Raw genomic sequence first — 15,804 nt, 5'->3', positions numbered from 1 at the left:
ATGATCCACATCCACTTGATGAATAGGAAATACATTTTCTCTTCCCTGTAATTTATTTATTTATTTATTTATTTATTTTCAAGACAGAGTCTTGCATTGTCGCCCAGGCTGGAGTCTGGTGTGATCGCAGTGGTGCGATCTCGGCTCACTGCACCCTCCACCTCCCGGGTTCAAGTGATTACAAGCACCTGCCAACAAGCCTGGCTAATTTTTTTTGTATTTTTAGTAGAGACAGGGTTTCACTATGCTGGCCAGGCTGGTCTCGAACTCCTGACCTTGTGATATGCCTGCCTCCCAAAGTGCTGGGATTCCCTGTAATTTTTAAAAGAACATTTTCTTTTCTCTATCTTACTTTATTATAAGAATACAATATACAATACAAAGAACATACAAAGTATGTGTTAATTAACTGTTTATTATTGGTAAGGCTTCCAGTCAACAGTAGTAAGCTATTAGTAGTTAGGTTTTTGAGAGTCAAAAGCTATACACAGATTTTTTGACTACACAGGGGGTTAGCACCCCTAACCCCCAAGTTGTTCAGGATCAACTGTAATCAAGTAAACAATTTTTAAATGATTTAGGATGAACAAGCCATATTTTAAAAGTAAGATGAGATCATTTAAGATTAATTGGAGGTCTTCATCTATCATCCTATGGTTCTTACCACTTTATATTAAAGAGTATTATGCATTGCCATTATTCAAGAGAATGGGGTTAGAAATGTGGAAAAAAAGGACTTACCTAAAAATCTGTGTAAGGTCACCATATCTAACTTGAAATGGTGAATGAGTCCATGGGTATTGAAGAGGTGGCACAGCAGTGTTACCAGGCTGTTTCCTGCAGGAAAACAGTCACTTCCTTTAACTCATTTTGATCACCACTAAAATATCAAGATTGACAATAAGATCTAAAGTCTCTGTAATAAAGCTTCTGTGATAGAATATTTTTTCCCCTTTAAAAGTGAAATTATTCAAGTATAGAGCATATTATTACTATGATCTGATCCTAGGTTTTTTCTTATTGTACAAGTAAAATTAGCTCAGACCTTCTCCCTTCACCAAAGACAATGAAGACATTAAGAGTTATAAAGAATCTGCCTACTGAGGTGTCAGGGATACATACACATACACACACACACGCACACATGTGTATATGTGTATTTTTTTAAAGACACAGCTTATGGCCACTTGAAATGTTCCTTAAGTCACTTCCAATTGACTATTCCACTTACAGGTGTATCTAAACCACCATATTGCTTAATAGTCATAGCCTATTATTCTTCCTATGGAAAATCACTCAAGAGGAGATCTGACTGTGAGCTATTTTAGAATTCAAGTCAGCAGAGATGCAAAATTGAAGCTGTAATGACTTGTAAGCATTCAAGAAATATTGTTTATTTAGGAATAATGATTTTGAATTTTAAAAGCACAGACAATGAGACCAATGGAACAGAATAGAGAACCCAGAAATAAATTCATGCTTCTGCAGCCAACTAATGTTTGACAAAGGCACCAAAAACACATTGGGGAAAGGACAGTCTCTTCAATAAATGGTGCTGGGAAAATCGGATATCCACATGCAGAAGAATGAAATTAGACCCTCATCTCTCACCATATACGAAAATCAACACTAAATGAATTTAAGACTTAGACCTGAAACTATGAAACTACTAGAAGAAAACATACAAGAAATGAAATCAGTTAGGTGGAAATACAATTTATTTTCCCATCTCGATTTTGTAGCTACTTATAAATCAATTTCAGCATTTCTTAGATATGTATGGTATATACTTCATATACTTGTGAGGCTCTTAGACTTCTCCTTTGAACTAGCTGTAGCATCTTACTGGATCTCTAATTAATTGAGTTAAGGAAAATCTCTGACAAGTAGTCATTTCATATGTCTATGAGGGTCATGATTACATTCTCTTTTAAACAAATACCACTGAACATGTTCTTTTGTTCACAGGTAACTTAGTTTACCAGTACCCATTTCTCAGTTGATTTGAGCAAAATGACATGCAACATTATGGGATTCATCTCTCCATGACCTAGTTTGCTTTCCACAGTGTAAAGGTCAATTTCATGGTCTAAGGCTATATTTCTCTCAACTGCATATTGTTTGCAAAGTAATAGAATGATGAGAAAACCATATATAATGACTTAAAAGAGACCTATCAACATCACCATTAAATGTGATGTCTTTCATTGGCTGTCAAAGCTCATCAGCTTTGTTTAATGGCCAGATAAAAATATAATAGGTTTTTTATTATTTTCTTAAGGAAGGTCTTTATAGGCACAAAAATTTAAGAAGTGACACCAATGAAGATGTTTACTTTTCCCTTTGGCTGCAGTCTAAGCTTTTATATTCTTTCCTCAGCAATTGTTTTCTTCTGATGATGTCAAACATATTTGAGCAATACCCACAATAGGACAGACTTAGCTCGCTTAATAAAACTGCATAAGCACCCTGCCCTGTAAAAGTCAGGGCTGATCAGATGTGCTTTTGTTTCTAGTTTTCATCAACTAACAATGAACTCCCTACTTCTGGATGTGGCCAAAATATTCTGCAAGAAAAGAATCTAATCTGTGGTTTCTAAATTCCTCTGGGATGATCAAGGTCACAAGGAAACTGTCTTAAGATTCTAAGGTCAAATTCAGTCCTCATTCTTCATCTGAGTTGATTTTCCCTTACCCCGGTCCTTCTTCAGTAGCTGTAGATTTATAAAAATGAGGAAAAAAGGAAAAAGGAATAGCAGTGTTTAAAAATAAATTTTTTCATGAAATTAATCCCACTTTTTGGTGTATATTTTAGTGAGAATTCTTTTGGGTAACTTACCATTTGTCAAGCGATCAAACAAGAAAATGTCAAAATCCCACATTCCCACTTTGGAGAGCATATGCTGAAAAGGCAAACAAAAAACAGCACACAAATGAATAAATGAATCACACTGGAGACTCAAATATTTACTTTGGGATACAGTGGATTAAACAATTAAAAAGTTGAAAATCCTAGCATACTACCATCTAGTGCAAATGAATGGTTTCCCTATGTCCTACAATAAAATCCAAATGCCTCAGCGTGACACAAAAAGACCCTCACAACACATTAGAAAAATGAAGGGATATTAGGTTATTTTTGAGGTTTAGACTGTGTGAGACTTTTACCTAACTCACACAATATTAAAGACAGCCCCAGGACTTGGCCTCTGATAGCTGGACTTCCAGCCCTCTGTCCTTTCCACATCTCACACCACCTTTCTTGAGAGGTGGCTGCTTAGAGGAGAGACACCGCCAAGAGTGCTCTGTCAGTGACATTCCAGGGCTGGGGAAGTTAAGGCTTGTTCTCCTCTCAACAAACAAACAAGCAAACATTCAAAAATTTCCCAATCTCAGACCTTAAGTTGTTAGTGAATGATTTTTTTATCCTTTTGGAGGCCTAATATTGGGAATTAGCTCTTTTGACATTACTTGCTGTTCATTTTCTAATGGCATATATTAAGTTGCCTGCCTGCCTGCCTGCCTGCCTGCCTGCCTGCCTTCCCTCCCTCCCTCCCTCCTCTGTCCTTTTCCTTTCCTTTCCTTTCCTTATTTCCTTTCCTTCTTTCTTTTCTTTCCTTCTTTCATTTTGAGACCTGGTCTCACTCTGTACCCCAGGCTGGAGTACAGTAGCATCATCATACCTCACTGCAGCCTCAACCTCCTGAGCTTAAGCAATCCTGCTGCCTCGGCCTCTCAAAGTACTGGGATTTACAGGCATGAGGCACTGTGCTTTGCCAGTGGTATATATTTCATAATAGTATATAAATAGTATAATATCACTTAGCATGCAAGCTATAAAATCTATCTTTGACTTCTGTTTAAACTGGGGCATTTATTGCTGAAATTTAAATTCCTTTGGCAGTTTGGGGTAGACATAACCTGAACACTTTTTTCAGATGGTCACACATTAATTTCCACCCTCAGTCAGATCAATGTATTACAAAAGTAATTGTAGAGTTATTAAAATTTATTCAAATGAATTAAAAATTATGAAAAGGAAAATGCAGTGCATCAATAGCCTGAAGTCGAATTAAGAGTTGATAGTGATTGGGTTATTTTTAGTGTAGCTATTACAATAAGCTAATTTAATAAATTAAAAAATTTAGTTATTCCCTCATTAGTAACCTGCTGGTCCAAAATTTTGCTTTACTTAGTATCGTGCAAATATGTTTTGTACCTTTATAAAAATGAAAATGGCTAGTATGTGCTAGGCATGGGTATATTAAGCACATAAACATGGTTTACTTCGTGCACCTCATACGGGGGATGTTTCTGTTAATTTCATTTTCTATTAGAGGAACAGGTCCAGATGTATGGAATAATGAGCTCAGGGTCACAGAGCTCCTCAGAGGCAGAGTAGGGCTCCAACACCAGTGCTATCGACTGAGGCACATGCTCTTGGCCACTGGCCTGCTGTGAGGAGACGGGCAGTCAGCTTACCCTTGCTTGTCCAAGGTAGTCTTCATCCAGCAGGTGCAGAGGGGCTTGTGGTATAATTCCACGAAGCAGCCTTGATGCATGGAAGTATCTTTGAAAGCTTAATAGTCTTTTCACCTTTTTCTTGGTGCCAATCTCCCCTGAGTATGTTGTATCTGTGGAAAGTCATCAAGTCAAGAAATTTATATATTTAAAAGAGGGCCAATTTTCTCCACTCTGTAAAAATAAATGTATTAAAAGAAGAGAAATTTAAAAGATGCTTTCTATACTTTTAAAAATATGGTCTATTGAACTCTACATTTGAAATGTTTCATGAACATACCTGATATTTGTTTTTTTTTTTTTTTAATGTTTTACTTATTTATTTTTTGAGACAGGGTCTCACACTGTCATCCAGTCTGGAGTGCAGTGGTGCAATCTTGGCTCACTTCAACCTCTGCCTCCTGGGCTCAAGCGATCCTCCCACCTCAGCCTCCTGAGTAGATAGGACTACAGGCATGTGCCACCATGCCTAGCTAATATTTATATTTTTTGTAGAGACAAGTTTTTGCCATGTTGCCCAGGCTCATCTTGAACTCCTGAGCTCAAGCTGTGTGCCCACCTTGGCCTCCCAAAGTGCTGGGATTATAGGAGAGAGCCACTGCACCCGGCCTAACTAATATTTCTTATGTATTATATTTACTAAAATGTCAAGGTGTTTCAGAATGTAATTTTGGAAGGCCATGAAACATATGAATTAAGAATTTCATTTTCTTGTTAATGATGCTGGTATGCTAAGTGAAATTCACACACTTCTGCCTGCATTTGAAATGAGCAGTTATTCTTTTTCTACTATAGCAGAATTGAGACTCAAACATTTAGGCCAAGTTCTCATCCCACACTCTCACTTGTATGATGAATTTTTCCACCTGAATTAGAAGGGTTGTAAATATACCAGTTTACACATGGGGAAATGGTTTCTAATATTCCAGGAACATCATTGGCAAAGGAATCAATAATCTTGCACAAAAAGTGACCTGGATGCCCCTGACAAGAAGCAGAGTGTTTACTTTCTAATGGTGTATTCTCTCTTACTGGTTGCCATAAAAATCTAATCTTACCAGTAGATATATTTTAATACTTATTTCACATGTGCCTTTCAAAACTTGAGTGTTGACATCACAGTGATTGTCCAGAAATACCCCAAACACATTATTTGAATGTCTGTCAAGATATTTCTTATCTCAGCTGAAATTATATGAATCACTCTAAGGCCACATTAGTGACGTCTGCTGCCAATTTTGAATGTAGAGTCAATTTAACAGTCTAGTAGGAAATGTACGGCTCGTATGTAAAGTAATTTTGGCTTCTGTCCTAACTTCTCCCATCTCCCCCTTTCCTCTGTGGAACTCAAAAATCACAACAGATGGCAGAGGCAGAGGAAACAATGGGTGCTCCCTGATGGCAGTGAGTGACTAAGATGAGTTTGTTATTTAGGCTGCATTATGCTTGCAAAGGCATAATTCAAGGGCAGGCTATAGGTGGACCAGGTCTGGAGTGGTTCAATTTCACACATGTTGTATTTAGACATCTATCAGAAATCCAGGTGAAGATCCTAAGTAGAAATAAATGGATATAAAACCTAGAGCTTGAGGGAGAAGACTGGGCTTGAGATAAAAACTTGAAAGTTGTCAGATGAGATTACCTAGGGAGTAAGTATAGATACAGATGAGAAAAGGATCAAAGTCTGAGTTCTAGACTCTACCTTGACTTTAGATGGGTTTAGAGAAAAGTAGGGAAAATTAAAGAGGACTGGGAAGGAGTATCCCATGAGGACAGAGGAAAGCCAAGAGAGCACATTTCCTAGAAGCTTCATGAAGGATTGTATTGCTGGGAGGAAGATGTGATCATTAAAATTAAATGCTGCTAATGGGTCAGGTACCATGAAGACTGAGAGTTGGCCATGAACTATACACAGTACTTGAGCACATTTTATTGTGTGCCTAGAAGCAGCAACACTCTAGAAGTGCCTAGAAGTAGCAATGAGCACAGCTAGCACCCAGATTCTGGTTTTTAAGTGACTTTTTGCTAATAGGAACCAGATTTTTCTTGGTGAAATGGCCAATTCTAGGGCAGGGATGGAAAATGTATCAGATGAACTGTAGCATCTTATTATACTAGAAAATAAGGGGGAGCTCAAAAAATGATGGAATCATTTAAAAATGACAGAAGTGACAACATCAAGGGATCTCTCTGAGAAAATATGGGAAATTTGAGTTTCAAAATGAATAACGAAAGAATGTATTATAAACCATTGGCTGAAGTAAGAACCAATGAGTTCATACAGGTGATAAGGTAAGTAAGTAAATAAATAAGGAAAAGCGAAATCTCTTCCTTGTAGAATGTGCCAACTGATAAATGTAGAAGAAATAATAGAGCTGGAAAATTACCATTTTGCAGCCGATATGGTAATGACTGATTCAGGCCAGAATCATTAATGGATACTAAAATTATTAAGTGAAAGTTTAAAAAGCAATAGGGTAATTACCCAATATCAAAGCATTTACCCACAGAAGACTTATTAATTGGAGAAGAAAAAAATGGGTAGTTTTTAGTGGAAAAATGTGGAGGGGGCATCATCTTCCCTAAGTAATCCAAGTTAATGCCACCAGAAACTGACATCATGCTCTTCCTAATGTAATGCACTGAGGATACAACCTCACACATATTGTGTTCCTGCCCCAAATGCATATCTGATTCTAATAAAGAGGAAACATTAGAAAAAATTGTTGAAGGACACTCCACAAAACCATCAGCCTGTGCTCTCTTAAAAAATGTCAATATCATGAAAGACAAAGACAGCTTTAGGTATTGTTTCATAATAACGAATACCAGAGACAGTGCACTAAATGCAATGCATAACCCTTAACTGGATTCTGTATCAGAAAAAATGTCATAAATGACATTATTAGCACAATTTTGGATATGGATTTATGCATGAGACAGTATTTATAAATATTTTAATACTCATTTCACATGTGCCTTTCAAAACTTGAATGTTGACATCACAGTGATTGTCCAGAAATACCCCAAACACATTATTTGAATGTCTGATAATTGAAGTGTGGTTACAAAAGAATGCTTTCATTCTTAGAAAATTCATGCTAAAATATTTAGTGATAAAGTAGCATATGTACAATAAAGTGTTAAGAAAAAATGTATGCAGTAAGGCAAAGATTGCAAAATATAACAAATGGTGCATATGGAGAAAAGAGTATATGAGTATTCTTGCAGATTTTTGATAAATTGAAGTTATTTTATGATAAAAAGTTTAAGAAGAGAAAAAATGTGAAGAAGTTGTTTGAAACAGTATCAAGTATAGACCACTCTTTTGAGGAGTTTCGCTACATAGGAAAGTAAAGAAATGTAGTGATAGCTCTATATAGAATGAAATCAATTATTCAATAAATAAATTATTCCTATGTTATGTATAAGGAAAATCTAAAAGAAAATATAGATGATCTTTTCCTTTTTTTCATATTCTATAAAATTCCCCCATCTCAAAATACTAAAAGAAAATGTCTTATATAGCTGAGAGTATACCTATATTTATATAATAAACTCAGAAGCAAGTAAAATAGCCCTGAATGATGGAAATATGCCACAAATGTAGCAAATTGAAATGATGGATTACTTCTTAAACTTCCCTTTAGTTTTCCAAGTAGTGTAGTACTTTAGGAAGATTCATAGTTAAGATAATGACATTGAAATTAAGTGACATATCCTAAGTGTAGATGATAGGAAATAATGGTTACTATTCACTAATTTTGACTAAAATATTACTAAACTAATGATGCCATGAGCTGGAGATATTAAGTTTAGATCTGTTTTTATCTTTACAACAAAGAAGAAAACAGCAAGATTCCTTACCTATTTTTTTCACCTAGAGTCAAATGAATAATAGTAATATTAGTTCAGCAACAAGACAGAATGCAGACCTCTTTGGATCTTTATTTAAATTTTGGATACATTGTTTCTCATGACTTTTTTTGGTTTTAATTTTGATTTTTAAAAATATTACATTAAGATATGATACATCGTGATCACCAAGTTATTTGGTATTCCCCTAAATTTTAAGTAAGGCTAGTGCCTCATTCCCCTGACTCTAGCCTGTCTTGCATTTTTTTTTCAAATAAAAAAAATATAATAGACATGGGGGTATCACTGTGTTGCCAGGGCTGATGATCCTGGGATTAAGTGATCCTCCTGCCTAGGCCTACCATAAATGCTGGGATTATAAGTGTGAGCTACCATATTGGGCCAGTCTTTGAAACATAAACTCAGATGGTGTTTAAAAAACCCCAGTAATTAAATACTTTACAGACAAGCAAATGCTGAGAGATTTTGTCACCACCAGGCCTGCCCTAAAAGAGCTCCTGAAGGAAGCACTAAGCATGGAAAGGAACAACCAGTACCAGCCACTGCAAAAACATGCCAAATTGTAAAGACCATCGAGAGTAGGAAGAAACTGCATCAACTAACGAGCAAAATAACCAGCTAACATCATAATGACAGGATCAAATTCACACATAACAATATTAACCTTAAATGTAAATAGGCTAAATGCTCCAATTAAAAGACACAGACTGGCAAATTGGATAAAGAGTCAAGACCCATCAGTGTGCTGTATTCAGGAAAACCATCTCATGTGCAGAAACACAGGCTCAAAATAAAGGGATGGAGGAAGATCTACCAAGCAAATGGAAAACCAAGAAAGGCAGGGGTTGCAATCCTAGTCTCTGATAAAACAGACTTTAAACCAACAAAGATCAAAAGAAGGCCATTACATAATGGTAAAGGGATCAATTCAACAAGAAGAGCTAACTCTCCTAAATATGTATGCACCCAATACAGGAGCACCCAGATTCATAAAGCAAGTCCTGAGTGACCTACAAAGAGACTTAGGCTCCCACACAATGATAATGGGAGGCTTTAACACCCCACTGTCAACATTAGATCAACGAGACAGAAAGTTAACAAGGATATCCAGGAACTGAACTCAGCTCTGCACCAAGAGGACCTAATAGACATCTACAGAACTCTCCACCCCAAGTCAACAGAATGTACATTGTTCTCAGCACCACACCACACCTATTCCACAATTGACCACATAGTTGGAAGTAAAGCACTCCTCAGCAAATGTAAAAGAACAGAAATTATAACAAACTGTCTCTCAGACCACAGTGCAATCAAACTAGAACTCAGGATTAAGAAACTCACTCAAAACCGCTCAACTACATGGAAACTGAACAACCTGCTCCTGAATGACTACTGGGTACATAAGGAAATGAAGGCAGAAATAAAGATGTTCTTTGAAACCAATGAGAACAAAGACACAACATACCAGAATCTCTGGGACACATTCAAAGCAGTGTGTAGAGGGAAATTTATAGCACTAAATGCCCACAAGAGAAAGCAGGAAAGATCCAAAATTGACACCCTAACATCACAATTAAAAGAACTAGAGAAGCAAGAGCAAACACATTCAAAAGCTAGCAGAAGGCAAGAAATAACTAAGATCAGAGCAGAACTGAAGGAAACAGAGACACAAAAAACCCTTCAAAAAAATCAATGAATCCAGGAGCTGGTTTTTTGAAAAGATCGACAAAATTGATAGACCACTAGCAAGACTAAATTAGAAGAAAAGAAAGAAGAATCAAATAGACGAAATAAAAAATGATAAAGGGGATATCACCACTGATCCCACAGAAATACAAACTACCATCAGAGAATACTATAAATACCTCTACGCAAATAAACTAGAAAATCCAGAAGAAATGGATAAATTCCTAGAAACATACACCCTCCCAAGACTAAACCAGGAAGAAGTTGAATCTCTGAATAGACCAATAACAGGGTCTGAAATTGAGGCAATAATTAATAGCTTACCAACCAAAAAAAGTCCAGGACCAGATGGATTCACAGCCAAATTCTACCAGAGGTTCAAGGAGGAGCTGGTAGCATTCCTTCTGAAACTATTCCAATCAATAGAAAAAGAGGGAATCCTCCCTAACTCATTTTATGAGGCCAGCATCATCCTGATACCAAAGCCGGGCAGAGACACAACAAAAAAAGAGAATTTTAGACCAATATCCCTGATGAACATCAATGCAAAAATCCTCAATAAAATCCTGGCAAACCCAATCCAGCAGCACATCAAAAAGCTTATCCACCATGATCAAGTGGGCTTCATCCCTGGGATGCAAGGCTGGTTCAACATATGCAAATCAATAAACATAATCCAGCATGTAAACAGAACCAAAGACAAAAACTACATGATTATCTCAATAGATGCAGAAAAGGCCTTTGACAAAATTCAACTCTTCATGCTAAAAACTCTCAATAAATGAGGTATTGATGGGACATATCTCAAAATAATAAGAGCTATCTATGACAAACCCACAGCCAATATCATACTGAATGGGCAAAAACTGGAAGCATTCCCTTTGAAAACTGGCACAAGACAGGGATGCCCTCTCCCACCACTCCTATTCAACACAGTGTTGGAAGTTCTGGCCAGGACAATCAGGCAGAAGAAGGAAATAAAGGGTATTCAATTAGGAAAAGAGGAAGTCAAATTGTCCCTGTTTGCAGATGACATGATTGTATATCTAGAAAACCCCATTGTTTCAGCCCAAAATCTCCTTAAGCTGATAGGCAACTTCAGCAAAGTCTCAGGATACAAAATCAATGAGCAAAAATCACAAGCATTCTTATACACCAATAACAGACAAACAGAGAGCCGAATCATGAGTGAACTCCCATTCACAATTGCTTCAAAGAGAATAAAATACCTAGGAATCCAACTTACAAGGGACGTGAAGGACCTCTTCAAGGAGAACTACAAACCACTGCTCAAGGAAATAAAAGAGGATACAAACAAATGGAAGAACATTCCATGCTCATGGGTAGGAAGAATCAATATCGTGAAAATGGCCATACTGCCCAAGGTAATTTATAGATTCAATGCCATCCCCATCAAGCTACCAATGACTTTCTTCACAGAATTGGAAAAAACTACTTTAAAGTTCATATGGAACCAAAAAAGAGCCCTCATTGCCAAGTCAATCCTAAGCCTAAAGAACAAAGCTGGTGGCATCATGCTACCTGACTTCAAACTATACTACAAGGCCACAGTAACCAAAACAGAATGGTACTGGTACCGAAACAAAGATACAGACCAATGGAACAGAACAGAGTCCTCAGAAATAATGCCATATATCTACAACTATCTGGTCTTTGACAAACCTGACAAAAACAAGAAATGAGGAAAGGATTCCCTATTTAATAAATGGTGCTGGGAAAACTGGCTAGCCATATGTAGAAAGCTGAAACTGGATCCCTTCCTTACACCTTATACAAAAATTAATTCAAGATGGATTAAAGACTTCAATGTTAGACCTAAAACCATAAAAACCCTAGAAGACAACTTAGGCAATACCATTCAGGACATAGGCATGGGCAAGGACTTCATGTCTAAAACACCAAAAGCAATGGCAGCAAAAGCCAAAATAGACAAATGGGATCTAATTAAACTAAAGAGCTTCTGCACAGCAAAAGAAACTACCATCAGAGTGAACAGGCAACCTACAGAATGGGAGAAAATTTTTGCAATCTACTCATCTGACAAAGGGCTAATATCCAGAATCTACAATGAACTCCAACAAATTTACAAGAAAAAAACAACCCCATCAACAAGTGGGTGAAGGATATGAACAGACACTTCTCAAAAGAAGACATTTATGCGGCCAAAAGACACATGAAAAAATGCTCATCATCACTGGCCATCAGAGAAATGCGAATCAAAACCACAATGAGATACCATCTCACACCAGTTAGAATGGCGATTGTTAAAAAGTCAGGAAACAACAGGTACTGGAGAGGATGTGGAGAAACAGGAACATTTTTACACTGTTGGTGGGACTGTAAACTAGTTCAACCATTGTGGAAGTCAGTGTGGTGATTCCTCAAGGATCTAGAACTAGAAATACCAGTTGACCCAGCCATCCCATTACTGGGTATATATCCAAAGGATTATAAATCATGCTGCTATAAAGACACATGCACACGTATGTTTATTGCGGCACTATTCACAATAGCAAAGACTTGGAACCAACCCAAATGACCAACAATGATAGACTGGATTAAGAAAATGTGGCACATATACACCATGGAATACTATGCAGCCATAAAAAAGGATGAGTTCATGTCCTTTGTAGGGACATGGATGAAGCTGGAAACCATCATTCTCAGCAAACTATTGCAAGGACAAAAAACCAAACACCACATGTTCTCACTCATAGGTGGGAATTGAACAGTGAGAACACATGGACACAGGAAGGGGAACCTCACACCCTGGGGCCTGTTGTGGGGTCAGGGTAGGGGGGAGGGATAGCATTAGGAGATATGCCTCATGTTAAATGACGAGTTAATGGGTGCAGCACACCAATATGGCTCATGTATACATATGTAACAAACCTGCACGTTGTGCACATGTACCCTAAAACTTAAAGTATAATAAAAAACAACAAAAAAACCCCAGTAATTAAATAAAGCTAGCCAACAAATCTTTTCATAGTTAATTTTCTATGTTGCCTTGTAGGTTAAAACATGTAGCATATAATGTCTTTCCCCATAAAAATGTTCAAAGTTTTTGAATGAATTGGTCATCATGTGTATTCTTTATTTGTGTACTTTCAAACCTACTGTCTCAGATGGGCGAGTAGATATCTAACAAGTTGCAGTGTTAACTGGTGGCCAATATTTTCTAAAATAGCAAGGCAGGCCATGACTACTCCATTTAACTTCTATCTGGGTTATCCTTTAATTAATAAGCAAATGATTCAGAAGCAATGCTACATAGCCATTTGCGAAAACAATAGCACTTAATTTTCTTATTTGAGGACATACATAAAGCTAACCAGAAAAAAAATTCTCAAGGTAGCTTTCTAAAGGGGAAAAATGTGCAACAATCCAAGAAAAAATAAGTTTATTTAAACTAACATTAATAAGTTATCAAGTGTCATTTAGGGAGCAATTTGTGTTTTGTGAGATAATGAAAAATGGAGATATAAGAAGCTGAAGATGGGACGAAAAAATTCATATAACAATCTGAATAAAGCACCCTCTGTATAATAGTACAAGGTCCTGCTTTTTGAAGTATTTAAATGTGTTAATTATTAAGATCTGATATATTTGTTTCCAAAAGGACTCCCAGTGCATAGCTAGAATATTTACTTTGATAATGTATTGATATGTATTTGATATGATAATGTATTTGGTATGTATTTCTGGGTAGTAACATAAATGATTAGCTAAGCTAAATCTCACAGATAGCTCGCTAAATTTCTCTTGTAAAAATCTGGGGAATGTTAACAATGTGCCTGGTAATAAAATGCTAGGCTTATTTAAGACCCTTATACAATTTTACAAATCATTACTTAAAGGCATTTACAGTTATCCTAATGCACCTTTGTTTGGATTTTATTGTTTTATGGTTTCCAAATTCTCATTTGGAATAGCTATAAAAAGGTGTTCCAGAATGTTTCATTGCCTAATCCATGTGAGCATTGACCCGAACTCTGAAATTCATTTTCTGTTCACTTTTCTTTTGTAAATATCACAAATATCTACATATTAACACATTTTTGCACTACTTTGGTGCTAATTTTAGGAATACAAGTTTGTATTGGCACTGCTGGTACAGGAATTTTGAAATTTTACAAGTTGGGGTTGGCTTAAATGCAAAAATATGTTAATAAAAATTATTTTCATTTTTGAGTACCTTCTTTATGGAATAGTCTCTGTATAGGGGCTGATTAATTTTGGTACCAGGAGAAACCTTAAACCTAGAATAAATATCTGAGATTTAAGAAAGCTGTAAATATATCCATATTATGAGGCTGTTTCTGTCAACTCTATATCTGGTTCCCTGAAATAGGTCTATGTCAACTGTTTCCAGAAGTAGTGTAGTGAGTAACTGGTGCAAAAGTAGCTCAGGTGATACTGAGAACAAAGAAAGCCTTTGTGTTTAAGTGAGCAGAGCTGACTGTTAAGCACCCATGGAGATCTAACTACATAAACCTAATATTAGCACTTTTGAGTATCAGTCCAACTGAACCTCTTAATAATGTGTTATTAAGCCCTACTTTGATAATTATTGAGCTAGTAATTCTAATAAAATTTCTTGCTTGGTTAGTGGCTATTCATAGGCTTTGTTTATCTTCCTTTTATAGGAATTTTTTTTTTAAGTGACAGTCTTGCTATGCTGCCCAGGCTGGAGAGTGGTGGCTATTCACAGGTGTGCAATCATAGTGTACTACAACCTCAAACTCCTGCCCTAAAAACAGTCCTCCTACCTCAGCCTCCAGAGTAGCTGGGATTACACATATGTGCCACTGCACCCAACTGTTACAGGATTTTTCATATGTTCTGTACTACAGAGTTTTTGGTGAACAACTATTACACCCCAAAGTCAGAAACCATTTAATCAACCTTTCTGACCCCTGGTATCTAGTGTATAATTATCTTACATATAATGGAAACAGTAAAAAATTTGTTGATTAAATTTGAATAAATTCTCTTCATTTACAGAAATATCACTGTTAATGCTCTTTTTGAACAATAAGCCAATTTGTTAAGTGGAAGATGCTAAAACTTATACAGACACATTGTAATCATTTTCTGAGTCAACCTCAAAATGGAGTTCCAGGGTCCAGGCCCTCTTGCCACTGCCACTGTCCTTTGCCTTTTTTTTCATTATTTATTTTATTTTATTTTCACTTCTTATAATTGTTTTATTTTTAATTTTTATGGGTACATAGTAGGCATATACATATTTATGGGGTACATGAAGTGTTTTGATACAGGCATGCAATGTGTAGTATGACATCATGGAAAATGGGGTATCCATACCTTCAACCATTTATCCTTTCTGTTACAAAGAATCCAGTTATACTCTTTTAGTTATTTTTTCAATGTACAATTATTACTGACCCTAGTCACCCTCTTTGTCCTTTGCTTTTTTTTTTTGACTTTTGCTATAACACTCAGTTGTGCCTCATATGGTTGCAAAGTTCACTCTTATTCACATATCTGACTTTCTTATTATGCTGTAAGGTTTTGGAGACCAGATTTCTGTTAAATTTTCTTTGAATTTCCACAAAGTCCTGCAGGTTGTAGGTGTGAAATACATGTTGATGGAATTAAATTACTTTCCTGATGTGTGTGCTCTCATCGAAGTTCAAGAATGCTGAACTCTGGAGAAATCAGGGTGAAATTCTAGTTT

General features: G+C 36.4%; 1 protein-coding gene across 4 annotated transcripts in view; it reads right to left on the bottom strand.

Annotated features, from left to right (window-relative positions):
• Nucleotides 1-15,804, bottom strand: part of PDE7B (phosphodiesterase 7B) — a 355,502-nt gene that overhangs the window by 41,721 nt on the left and 297,977 nt on the right. For all 4 annotated transcript variants that reach the window (XM_063666621.1, XM_054491063.2, XM_054491064.2 and 1 more), the window contains 3 exons: nucleotides 4,482-4,633; nucleotides 2,839-2,902; nucleotides 742-837 (listed from right to left, as the gene is read on the bottom strand). In XM_063666621.1, the coding sequence (XP_063522691.1) occupies nucleotides 742-837; nucleotides 2,839-2,902; nucleotides 4,482-4,633 (312 nt within the window). The remainder of the gene's footprint in view (nucleotides 1-741; nucleotides 838-2,838; nucleotides 2,903-4,481; nucleotides 4,634-15,804) is intronic.

The sequence above is a fragment of the Pongo pygmaeus genome, chromosome 5 (genome assembly GCF_028885625.2).
Source record: "Pongo pygmaeus isolate AG05252 chromosome 5, NHGRI_mPonPyg2-v2.0_pri, whole genome shotgun sequence".
Taxonomy (NCBI): domain Eukaryota; kingdom Metazoa; phylum Chordata; class Mammalia; order Primates; family Hominidae; genus Pongo; species Pongo pygmaeus.
This window is presented reverse-complemented; position numbering and strand designations above follow the sequence as displayed.